Source organism: Halichoerus grypus, chromosome 14 (genome assembly GCF_964656455.1).
Source record: "Halichoerus grypus chromosome 14, mHalGry1.hap1.1, whole genome shotgun sequence".
NCBI classification, from domain to species: Eukaryota; Metazoa; Chordata; class Mammalia; order Carnivora; family Phocidae; genus Halichoerus; species Halichoerus grypus.
In genome coordinates, this window is record NC_135725.1 from 59,238,396 (window position 1) to 59,251,624 (window position 13,229).

At 39.1% G+C, this 13,229-nt stretch overlaps 1 protein-coding gene across 3 annotated transcripts in view; it reads left to right on the plus strand.

The window, feature by feature from the left end:
• Positions 1–13,229, plus strand: part of RECK (reversion inducing cysteine rich protein with kazal motifs) — a 71,981-nt gene that overhangs the window by 48,895 nt on the left and 9,857 nt on the right. For all 3 annotated transcript variants that reach the window (XM_078061449.1, XM_078061450.1, XM_078061451.1), the window contains 3 exons: positions 1,284–1,472; positions 3,189–3,311; positions 5,483–5,654. In XM_078061449.1, coding sequence (XP_077917575.1) covers positions 1,284–1,472; positions 3,189–3,311; positions 5,483–5,654 — 484 coding nt within the window. The remainder of the gene's footprint in view (positions 1–1,283; positions 1,473–3,188; positions 3,312–5,482; positions 5,655–13,229) is intronic.

The window sequence follows — 13,229 nt, forward strand, 5'->3', positions numbered from 1 at the left end:
CATGTTTTTTTCTTTTCTTTCCTTTAGTTATATGGAGAAAAGTCATACTCAGTGGGATGTGCAATTATCTCCATGAGCTTAATGTTTTATTGGGATGCATATGATTTTAAGACTGATTTTTTTTTTTTTTTTTTAAGATTTTATTTATTTATTTGACAGAGGGAGACACAGCGAGAGAGGGAACACAAGCAGGGGCGGTGGGAGAGGGAGAAGCAGGCTTCCTGCCGAGCAGGGAGTCCAATGCGGGGCTTGATCCCAGGACCCTGGGATCATGACCTGAGCTGAAGGCAGACGCTTAATGACTGAGCCACATAGGCGCCCCTGATTTTTTTTTTTTAATGCAGGAGGCCTCTTGAATAAGAAATGTTCATCCCAGTGAATTTTGATAGTCTTTATCTCTTCTGTTGTGCAGTGTGGCAACATTTTGCTTCTTTTTATCTACTTCCCAATTGAAAATGTTTCTTTGTCATGTTAAAATCACCATGTAAAAATATCTGTGAAGTAAAAAGGAATAGAAGATTAAATTAAATAAGCATGATGCCTCAAAGGATCATCTATAATATTTGTGTAATACCAGAATATATCAACTATAGAGTCAATGTAAATCTTAAAATTGGAAATGAATGGGTTTTCCTTAAGCCCAATCAAGTATTCAACTTTTCTTTGAATTTACAATATGCTTGTATTCCATCACTAAAAGTTTTCCTGATCAAGAGTATTCTAAAAAACATTGGGCGCCTGGGTGGCTCAGTCGTTAAACGTCTGCCTTCGGCTCAGGTCATGATCCCAGTGTCCTGGGATCGAGCCCCGCATCGGGCTCCCTGCTCAGTGGGGAGCCTGCTTCTCCCTCTCCCACTCCCCCTGCTTGTGTTCCCTCTCTTGCTGTGTCTCTCTCTGTCAAAAAAATAAATCTTTTAAAAACAAATAAAAAATATTGTCAGTTTCCATAGTCCATTTTTTAAATATCTGTGATTTTTTAATATCCTTGATAAGCCCAAAGCAATAGAAAAAATATATCTTATAGCATTTTTGTACTGAACTATAGCTAACTTTGGGGTATAGGTCTATAATCACCACTATCTCACAGAACATGGAATTTTTCACTTGAGAGGATATGTTTTGGTCAGTGAACCAAATCAATTCTTTAGCTGAGTGAAAGTTCTATCACATAATTTTTAGTAGCCACAGAGTACCTATGAGACTTATGTAAAATATATCTAATGTCATAAAAACCAATGTCATAGAACAATACCATCTCTCTCAGCTTATTTTTGTTTGTACAGGTTGCAAATTGGGAGAAGCCTCTGATTTCATCGTCCGTCAAGGGACACTAATCCAGGTGCCATCATCTGCTGGGGAAGTTGGTTGTTACAAAATTTGCTCTTGTGGACAAAGTGGACTCTTGGAAAACTGTATGGAGATGCACTGTATAGATCTTCAGAAGTCCTGCATTGTCGGAGGAAAAAGAAAAAGTGAGTCTTGAGCTGTATTTATTTGCTTTTTGTTTTTAATATGAGATTAGTTATCTTAACTTTGTAGGAAGAACATTGGATAGATTACCACTGAAGAGTAAGGTCTACAAATCAGATCCTCCAGGGCAGTATTTTCCAAACTGTACTCTACAGGACACTAGGACTTCTAAGGAACCCTCTTAGGAGCCTCCTCAAGAAGGGACTAATAGCTAATAACAATTAATTAATACTTACTGAATTTTTAATTGTGTGCCAAGCACTATGCTAAGTCTTGGCCTGTATTATCTCATGTGAGCCTCCCAGTTGTTCTTTGAATTCAGTATTGTTGTGAGGAAGCTGATGCTCAGACAGGTCACCCAGCTAGTAAGTGACCAAAGCAGAATTCAGTCCCAGGCTAATCTGACTCCAAAGCCCTTGCCCTCTACAGGCAAGGACACAGGTGTGCTCCTTCCCATCCCTTCCTCCACTATGTCTCTTTACCAGAAGTAAAAGACAAGAGTTTACATTGTGGAAAGCGAACTGGAGGGTGGGACCTACACTGTTGACTAGGCGTTGGGATAGAGCACATGAAGACCTGCCACCCTTTGATGCCCTCTCTACAAGTCTCAGAGTCTTGCTTTCTCACTGCATCCTTAGCCATGTTTTGCTTATAGCCCTAACAACCATTCATGTCAATATACGACCTCAAAAATTGTGGGAAAAAAAATACTGCTTTTGAGAATGTACTCCCTGACAGCTGTTCACTCTGCTACCCTCACCCCTACATCACCCTACCTATCGACCAGGGTAGTTCAGCTTTCATATGCCTCTTGGTGTACTCTTCTGTGTGAGATCTTATTTGAAAGAAGGGTGCTTTTGGCTAGAAAGAGCCTACAAGTGTCTGCCCTAGAACAAGTCAGGTATTCATTTTTTTTAAAGATTTTATTTCTTTATTGAAAAGAGAATGGGAGCATGAGCAGCAGGGAGGGGCAGAGGTAGAGGGAGAAGCAGACTCTCCACTGAGCAGGGAGCCAACTCAGGACTCAATCCCAGGACCCTGGGATCATGACCTGAGCCCAAAGGCAGACGCTTAACTGACTGAGCCACCCAGGCGCCCCTAGGTATTCATTTTTTAATCCATATTCTACTTAGCCAAAATGTGAGATAGGTACCTTGTATCACAAAATATCTGAAGATAAACAAATTCATTCCTTCCATAGACTTCCACTGATTAAATGCCTACTCTTTACAGAAGAACATACTAGTGCCTTGTGGGGCTAAAACTGGGATGAGGGATTGAGATCATGCTGTATGTGATCAGATGGGGGAGAATTAGAGCTACAAAAAGAAGAGACCAAGTGCTCTTCAAGGACCTAGTCATTCCTGCCAGGGTATCAGGGGAGTCTTCAATTCAAAGATGGCATCAGGGCTGATTCTGAAGAGATGACTGAAGGTCCAGAGGAGGAGAGGAGCATGTGAGGCAAGAGGGGCAGCCAGAAACATTCTCAGAGATTAGGGAGCAGTCTGGTGACACTAGCATGATGTGGGTTTGGAGAGAAATGGTGGGAGGTAAGTATGAAAATATAAATATTACAGATTTAACTTCTCAGTTTGTATATTCAGAAGTCATCTTTCAAGAATTTCTATTTTAAAACTTTTTAAACGATTAAATTTTTAATGTATGATTTACTTATAAATGCATGAAATGGATCAACATTTTATTTCTCCTTTTCTTAGGTCACGGGACATCCTTTAATATTGACTGCAATATCTGTTCTTGTTTTGCTGGCAATTTGGTGTGTTCTACCCGCCTGTGCCTCAGTGAGCACAGTTCAGAAGATGACCGTCGCACCTTCACAGGTAACCAAGGCCACCCAGAACCTGTCCTTAGCGGCCATCATCCCTTTGTACCCATTTCCCATCAAGGCAGCTTCACTGGTCTTGCCATAACTGCAAATGTACACAGTAAAATAAATACATAATCTGAGAACAGGATACTTGCCCTCTCTGGATCTGTTTCTTCCTCTGTGAATTGAAGGCATTGAACTAAATGGTTTCCTAGGACCCTTCCAGCACTAATATTCTGAAATTCCATGGGTTAAAAAGATCAGGGCCAAGTGATTGGGATGGTTTTGGTTAAATGGAACTTTTCTATCTGCTAAAATACCCCATCCACCCCTACCATTATGTTATAAAATGTATTTTCTAAGTTTGTTTGTGTTATAATGTTTTTCTCATCACCTTCTTCCCTGTCCTGCCTTAGCTTACTAGTTCATTAGGTAGAGACCCCTATAAGTAAAGCTATAGGTAGAAAAAGTAAAGAATGCTCCTTCCAATCTAGCGTTTAAAATCTAGAAGTTAGGGGCGCCTGGGTGGCTCAGTCGTTAAGCATCTGCCTTCGGCTCAGGTCATGATCCCAGGGTCCTGGGATCGAGCCCCGCATCGGGCTCCCTGCTCGGCGGGAAGCCTGCTTCTCCCTCTCCCACTCCCCCGCTTGTGTTCCCTCTCTCACTGTGTCTCCCTCTGTCAAATAAATAAATAAAATCTTTAAAAAAAAATAAAAATAAAATCTAGAAGTTAGATGTATAAAGTCTGGCTTGGGAAATTTCTGGAATGTCAAAAGGTAATACCAAAAACAAGATAAAGACAAAGGTTGTAAACTAATCATGTAGGTTCCTTCCACTCTTCATCGCCTTAGGGAAGGGGAAGAACAAGAAGGTAACTTGGGAAATTATTGTAATTTTGAGACTTGGGCATTTCTATGAACATCTCTGAGTTGTGTTTGGACTGGGACAATATCTGAGTCCCAAGAAATGTGGTACACTTTGTGGCCAGTAAAATCTCCTTAGAGTCTGCTAGCTAAACAGTCATTACCTTACTTTATCCCAGGACATGAGGGGCTACACACCACAGGGAAAAAGGGTCCTGCTAATTGTACAGTTCATCTTCCAAATACATTTAGATGTAACTAAGTAAGTAAATAAGTAAATTAAATAAATAAATAAATAAGTAGTTTTCCACAAAAATCTTTAATTTACTCTTCATCCCCAATGGTTTTATGGTTTCTCTAAGCAGAATGAATTGCTCTCATCAAAGCAGAGCAGATAAAGGATAATAATAAGAATAACAACAACAACGATGACAGTAAAGCATCAAGGTTGGTACTCAGGGTAGATAGAGGGTGGCGCGAGGTTAATCCTGTCTTCACTTCCCCAGCAGCCTGCTGTGCACTTCTTATTTCTGATTTCCTTTTTATTTCCAATGCGCTGGAGGTACAAGGTCAGTAAATCCCTAATCTCTTCTCTTCCCGCCCCTCTGCATGTGTCATACTAACTCCCGGGAAAGAAGAATCAACTTGCTGCTGCAGCCACATGAAATGAAGTAAATTTAGGAGGCTACCTTTCTTCTCTTTACCCAGCACCAAGGGTATTTCAGATCTGGAGCAAAGCAGATCCCAGTAGATAGCAATAGACCATGCTGTTACTTCTCAAGAAAAGAGCATCACATCTCATTGGCCTTTTTGCTTCCTGAAGCATAACCCAGCAGCATAAAGCATGGGAATGTCAAGAAAGTAGTGTTCGTGATTGATTGCTTATAAACATTTTTAAGTCTCAAAATTACAGTAATTTCCCAAGTTACTTTCTCATTCTTTTGTTATTACCCTTTAACATTCCAGAAATCCCCCAAGCCAGACTTCAGACATCTAAATTCTAGATTTATACACTAGATTGGGAGGAGCATTCTTTACTTTTCCTACCTATAGCTTTGTTTATATGGGTCTCCATCCCTGGGATCAAGGTCTGAAGGCCTCAATTAGCTGGCAATAAATGGAACAAAGGAAAGCCATTATGCAGACAAATGGCTTTTCAGAGCCTTGCCACCTTTAAAAGCACTATCAGAGATTGGAGGGATGCTTTTTCCTGACTTAATTCACAATTCTGTTTTCACTTGGGAGCTCCATGTTAATTAGGAAATATGATGGGCAGGGGAATGTACAAGTACCCATAACTGAGTCTGTGTCCTCTCCACAGGTCTGCCTTGTAACTGTGCAGATCAGTTCGTCCCCGTGTGTGGGCAGAATGGACGCACTTACCCCAGTGCCTGCCTTGCTCGCTGTGTGGGCCTCCAAGACCATCAGTTTGAGTTTGGATCATGCATCTCAAAGGATCCATGCAATCCTAATCCCTGCCCAAAAAACCAAAGGTAAATTAAATAGCTCCTTATCTTTTTCTTTTTTAAAAAAAGTTTTTCTTTTAATCACCTGGTGCTCATCGCCTATTTCACCCATCCTCCCACCCACCTCTCCTCTAGTAACCATCAGTTTGTTCTCTATAGTTGAGAGTCTGTTTGTTGGTTTGTCTCTCTCTCTTTTTTGCCCCGTGTTTGTTTCTTAAATTCCACATCTGAGTGAAATCATATGATATTTGTCTTTCTCCGACTTATTTCACTTAGCATTATTATACTCTCTAGCTCCATCTATGTTGTTGGAAATGGAAAGATTTTATTGTTTTTTATGGCTGAATAATATTCCATTGTGTATATATGTATACCACATCTTCTTTATCCATTCGTCAATTGATGGACACTGGGCTGCTTCCATATCTTGGCTATTGTAAATAATGTTGCTATAAACATAGAGGTGCATGTATCCCTTTGAATGAGTGTTTTTGTATTTTTTGAGTAAATACCCGGTAGTGCAATTGCTGGATTGTAGGGTAGTTCTATTTTTAACTTTCTGAGGAAGCTCCATACTGTTTTCCACAGTGGCTGCACCAGTTTGCATTCCCACCAACAGTGCAAGAGGGTTCCTTTTTCTCTACATCCTCGACAACACTGGTTGTTTCTTGTGTTGTTGATTTTAGCCATTCTGACAGGTGTGAGGTGATATCCCATTGTAATTTTGATTTGCATTTCCCTGATGATGAGTGATGTTGGGCATCTTTTCATGTGTGTATTGGCCATCTGTAGATCTTCTTTGGAGAAATATCTGTTCATGTCTTCTATTTTTTAACTGGATTATTTGTTTTTTGGGTGTTGAGTTTTATAAGTTCTTTATGTATTTTGGATACTAACCCTTTATCAGATATGTCATTTGCAAATATCTTCTCCCATTCTGTAGGTTGCCTTTTAGTTTTGTTGATTGTTTCCTTTGCTGTGCAGAAGCTTTTTATTTTGATGTAGTCCAAATAATTTGTTTTTGCTTTTATTTCCCTTGCCTCAGGGGACCCATCTAGAAAAAAGTTGCTACAGCCGATGTCAGAGAAATTACTGCCTGTGTTCTCTTCTAGGATTTTTATGGTTTCAGGTCTCACATTTAGGTCTTAAATCCATTTTTAATTTATTTTTGTGTATGGTGTAAAAATGTGGTCCAGTTTCTTTCTCCTGCATGTTGCGGTCCAATTTTCACAACACCATTTATTGAAGAGACTGTCTTTTTCCCATTGGATATTCTTTCCTGTGTTGTCAAAGATTAATTGACCATATAATTGTGCGTTTACTTCTAGATTTTCTATTTATCGATCTATGTGTCTATTTTTGTGCCAGTACTATATTGTTTTGATTACTGCTTTGTAGTATAACTTGAAGTCTAGAATTGTGATGCTTCTAGCTCTGCTTTGCTTTTCAAGATTGTTTTGGCTATTCAGGGTCTTTTGTGGTTCCGTAAACATTTTAGGATTATTTGTTCTAGTTCTGTGAAAAATGCTATTGGTATTTTGATAGGGATTACATTAAATGTGTAGATTGCTTTGGTTAATATAGACATTTTAACAGTATTTGTTCTTCCAATCCATGAGCATGGAATGTCTTCCCATTTCTTTGTGTCATCTTCAATTTCTTTCATCAGTGTTTTATAGTTTTCAGAGTACGGGTCTTTTACCTCTTTGGTTAGGTTTATTCCTAGACATTTTATTATTTTTGGTGTAATTTTAAGTGGGATTGTTTTCTTAATTCTCTTTCTGCTACTTCATTATTGGTGTCTAGAAATGCAACAGATTTCTGTAAATTGATTTTGTATCTTGGAACTTTATTGATTTTGTGTATCAGTTCTAGCAGTTTGTTGGCAGAGTCTTTCTGGTCTTCTATGCATAGTGTCATGTCATCTGCAAATAGTGAAAGTCTTTCTTCCTTACTGATTTAGATGCCTTTTATTTCTTTTTGTTGTCTGATTGTTGTGGCTAGGACTTCCAATACAATGTTGAATAAAAGTGATGAGAGCGGTCATCCTTGTCTTGTTCCTGACCTTAGGGGAAAGGCTCTCAGTTTTTCCCCATTGAGGAGGATGTTGCTGTGGGTTTTTCATATATGGCCATTACTATGTTGAGTTATGTTCCCTCTAAACCTTTGTTGAGGGTTTTTCTCATGAATGGATATTGTACTTTGTCAAATGCTTTTTCTGCATCTATTGAAATGATCATATGGTTCTTATCCTTTCTGAGTGATGTGATGCATCATTTGATTGATTTACGAATATTGAACCACCCTTGCAACTCAGGAATAAATCCCACTTAATTCTGGTGTATGATTTTTTAAATGTATTTTTGGATTCAGTTTGCTAGTATTTTGTTGAGGGTTTTACATCTATGTTCATCACAGACATTGGCCTGTAGTTCTCTTTTTTATGGTATCTTTATCTGGTTTTGGCATTAGGGTAGTGCTGGCCTCATAGAATAAATTTAGAAGTTTTCCTTCCTTCTCTATTTTTTGGGATAGTTTGAGAAGAATACGTATTAACTCCTCATTAAATATTTGGTAGAATTCGCCTATGAAGCCATCTGGTCCTGAACTGTTGTTTATTGGGAGTTTTTAAATTACTGAATCAGTTTCTTTGCTGGTAATCAGTCTGTTCAAATTTTCTATTTCTTCCTGTTTCAGTTTTGGTAGGTATATGTTTTTAAGAATTTATCTATTTCTGGGTTCTCCAATTTGTTGGCATATCGTTTTTCATAATATTCTCATAATGGTTTGTATTTCTGTGGTGTTTATTGTTATTTCTCCTCTCTCACTTGTGATTTTATTTATTTGGGTCCTTTCCCTTTCTTTCTTGGTTAAGTCTAGCTAGAGGTTTTTCAATGTTATTGATCTTTTTTTTTTTAACTAGCTCCTGGTTTCATTGATCTGTTGTATTGGTTTTTGGTTTTTTGTTTATTTTAGTTTCTATATAACTTATTTCTGCTCTAATCCTTATTATTTCCTTCCTTCTGCTGGTTTAGGTGTAAGATTAGGTTGTTTATCTGAGATTTTTCCTGCTTCTTGAGGTAAGCTTGTATTGCTATAAATTTCCCTCTTAGAACCGCTTTTGCTGTGTCCCAGAGGGTTTGAACCACTGTATTTTCATTTTCATTTGTTTCCATGTACTTTTTTATTTCTTCTTTTATTTCCTGATTGACCCATTCATTTTTAGTAGCATGTTACTGAACCCCCATGCATTTGTGGTGTTTCCAGATTTTTTCTTGTGGTTAACTTCTAGTTTCATAGCATTGGGTCAGAAAAGACGTATGGTATAACTTCAGTCTTTTTAAATTTGTTGAGGCTTGTTTTGTGGCCTGATATGTGATCTATTCTGGAGAATGTTCCATCTGCACTTGAAAAGAATGTATTGTGCTTTTTTATGATGGAATGTTCTCAATATATTTGTTAAATTCATCTGGTCCAGTGTGTCATCAAAGCCATTGTTTCCTTGTTGATTTTCTGTTTAGATGATCTGTCTATTGATTTCAGTGGGGTGTTAAAGTCCCCTACTTTGTATTATTATCAATTAGTTCCTTTATGTTTGTTTGTTATTAACTATTATATGTATTTGGGTGCTCCCAAGTTGAGTGCATAATTATAATTGTTTTATCTTCTTATTGGATTGTACCCTTTATTATTGTATAGCGTCCTTCTTTGTCTCTTGTTACAGTCTTTGTTTTAAAGTCTATTTTGTCTGATATAAGTATTGCTACTCTGGCTTTTGACATCCATTTGCATGATAAATGTTTCTCTATCCCCTTACTTCGAATCTACAGGTGTCTTTAGGTCTAAAATGAGTCTCTTATAGGCAGTATATAGATAGGTTGTTTTCTTATCCATTCTGTCAGCCTATGTCCTTTGATTGGAGCATTTAGTTCATTTACATGCAAAGTAATTATTGATAGATATGTACTTATTGCCATTTATTGTGGTGGTTTCTGAAGATTTCCCTGATCCTTTCTTGTCTTTCTCTCGTTAGCTGGTTTTCTTTAATGATGTATTTGGATTTCTTTCTCTTTATTCTTTGCATATTTATTAGTGGTTTTTGAATTGTGGTTACCATTAGGTTTGTATATAACATTGTCTGCATACAGCAGTCTATATTAAGTTGATGGTCATTTAAGTTTGAACTCATTCTTTACTCCTTTCCTCCCCACATTTTAGGTATATGGTGTCATATATTACATCATTTTACTTTTGTGAGTTCTTTGATTTTTTTACAGAAATACTCATTTTTTACTCCTTTTGTTTTTTCTACCTTCATACTGTAATTTTTGATCTTTACACTCAAAGAATACTCTTTAATATTTCTTGTAGGGCTGGTTTAGTGGTCATGAACTCCTTTAGTTTTTGTTTGTCTGGGAAGCTCTACCTCTCCTATTCCGAATGATAGCCTTGCTGGATATTCTTGACTGCAAGTTTTTTTCCATTCAGCACTTTGAATATATTATGCCACTCCTTTCTGGCTTGGAAAGTTTCTACTGAAAAATCCACTGATAGCCTTATGATGTTTCTTTCCTATGTAACTGTCTTCTTTTGTCTTGTGGCTTTTAGTATTTTTTTCTTTATCACTGTGTTTGGCATTTTAATTACAGTATGTCTTGGTGTGGATCTGCTTTTATTGATTTTGTTGGGGGTTCTCTGTGCCTCCTGGATCTAGATATCTGTTTCCTTCCCCAGATTAGAGAAATTTTCAGCTGTTATTTCTTCAAATAAATTCTCTGATACCTTTTTCTCTCTTCTTCCTCTGGGACTCCTATAACATGAATGTAATTATGTTTGATGGAGTCACTGAGTTCCCCAAGTCTTTTCTCATTTTGCATAATTCTCTTTTCTCTCTTTTGTTAAGGTTGATTACTTTCCATTACTCTGTCTTCTAGGTCATTAATTCATTCCTCTGCTTCTTCCAGCCTGCTGTTCGTTCCATCAAATGGGTTTTTCATTTCGTTTATTGAGCCCTTTATCTCTATGTTATTCCTTATCTCTGCGTTAAGTGTCTCACCGATGTCCTCCACCCTTTCCTCAAGTCCAGTGAGTATCCATCTGATCATTGCTTTAAATTATCCATCAGCATGTTACTTATGTCTGTTTTGCTTAGATCTCTGGCTGTGGCCTTGTCCTGTTCTTTCATTTAGGACAAATTTCTCTGTCTTCTCATTTTGTCTAAGTCTCTGTGTGTTAGAATGTCAACTACATCCCCTGTTCTCTAATAAAAGCCTCGTTTCAAATGTTTAATAACTATTTGTTTTTCTATGTTGAGAGTAATGGCTTTATGAAGAAGTCCTGTAGTGCCCTGCAGTATAGTGTCCCCTGTTCCCCAGAGCCTGGCGCTTCTGGGAGTGTCTCCAATGTGTGCTGCGTGTGCTCTGCTGTTGTGTCCTGACCACTTTGTCCTTCAGGCCAGTCATCTGCAGAGCCTCTCTGCCTCTTGTGGGCAGTGTTTGATCCTGGCCTGAATGTGGGGCATTTTAACTAGGTGTGCTTGGGTCTGTTTGTGAAATGAGACCTGTCACCACTGCTACTAGAACCTAGGCTCTGCAAAACTCCCACATGGGGAGATGCAGTGTGAGCAGGGGTTTGGGCTAGTCTTCTGGAGGAGGGGCCCTGCCACACTGGGACTCAGGCAGTTGTTACTGGAAGGGGCAGTTCTACCAGAACATGATGGGGTCGGGCTTGGTTTAAGCAAGTAAAGTAGCGAGTGTTGGTGCTGCACTGGTTCCTGAAGGTGGCCCTGTGCTTATGCTGAGAGGCAGGGGAGGGAAATGGTACCTGCCAGCTCCTTTTTTCCCTGGAGCTGTCTCTGTAAATGCTGTCTCTCTGGGACACATCCTGAGATGAGTGAATAACCTCCCTACTGTGTGCCCCAGGTGCTCTTCAGATTGCTGTTTCCACACTGTATGTCTCTGAGCTGTTGGCCCTGCCTTTTCTTCAAGAGCAGCTCCAGTGTCCTCTGAGCTCTCTCAGAGCCAAGCACGCTGACCTTTAAAACTCCAGGCTTTAAGCCCCATTGGTTCGAAGAACTCATGAAATTCAGGCCCTCTTGCTTTCCAAGCCAATTGTTATGGGGATTTGTTTTTCCCCATGCACTCCCCTGTGTGCTGGTTTGTCTCGCACCTTTCTCTGCAACTGTGGCTGCCCCCCCACCACAGGGGCCATGATCCATTTCTCTTCCGAGCCATGTCTCTGCACTTCCTACCTTCTTCTTTACTTCTAGTTGTGGAGTTTGTTCTGCTAGTCTTCAGATCAATTTCCAGAGTATTTAGGATGGTTTGATAGTTATCTAGTGTATTTGTGAGATGAGGTGAGCGTAGGGTCTTCCTACTCTACCGCCATCTTCCCCAATCACTCCTCATCTTTTTCAACTGAAGGCCACCACTTACTAAGCATCTATTGTATACCAGACACTGAAATACAAAAATGAATTAAGAAGACCTCTGCCCTGAAGAGTTTGCAGTCTACAGGGAAAGAGCCATGTAAAGCTCCTTGATAACATGCTATGATTGAGGGCCCAGAAGTGGAGTTCATGCAGACTGGGGGAAGCCTGGGAAAGCCTCTGGAGGATGTGATAATCAGCTAAGAAGACGAGGAGGAGATTGCCAGCAAGGTTGTTGACAGTGGAGGGTGGTGTTGGTGAAGGCAGAGAGAACAACAGGAGCAAAGATCTTGGCTGCTAGAAATGAGGAAATAGCATGGTGTCTCCCGGGAGCTATAGCAGTTCTATAAGACCGAAACAGAAAGTGTGAGGCACAGAATGGTAGCAGACAAGATGAGAGAAATGGATGTATTCTTATTATTAGCTATTTATGCCTGATAGTAGTGGAAATTTTTTTCTATTTATCTACCTCCATTTTAGGGATTGGACATGAGAAATCTCTGGAAATGCAACTTCAGTTTTATGTGACGTTATTTGTTTAGGGGCTCCTTCCTCTGCAGTTTCCTCATGAGCTCATGGATCTACCTTAATGATGGGTTTCTGTATATGGTAGCCATAGGGCAGGAGTCCTGCTGACTCTCTTAGATTTAGGCTTCTAGAACAGGAGTTTTCACTAGCTGCCTCAGAGACCTGAACAGGACGCATCCTTTCCTTGTAAAGGATGTTGTGGAGAATAAACAATTGCTTCTCCGTCCTGAAAAACCTGACGCAGGATGGAGCGAGGGGAAGATTCTCACACATACTAAAAGAAATGACAAAGAGAATTGGTCACCCATTCTCACACATACTAAAAGAAATGACAAAAAGAATTGGTCACCCATCTGGCAAAGTTTATACAGTGAAAACTAAGCCCAAAAAGTTCCTATGGAAAGAAGACAGGATCCTGGGCATAAGAAATAAGCTGATAGGATGATATAATTGTATTGGGAGGTGACTTGAGGGTTGTTTTGTTATTTGTTCATTTGTTTTCTCTATTAGCTAACCCTTCTGAATAAGGTTGTTTTGCTCTTGTAATAAAACAATAAAATCTCAAAGTGGGAAGGTCATGCTGGGTATAATACATAACCAATATAAAAAGAAAAGATTGAAAATTGCAGGAAATGAAAATGAAAATT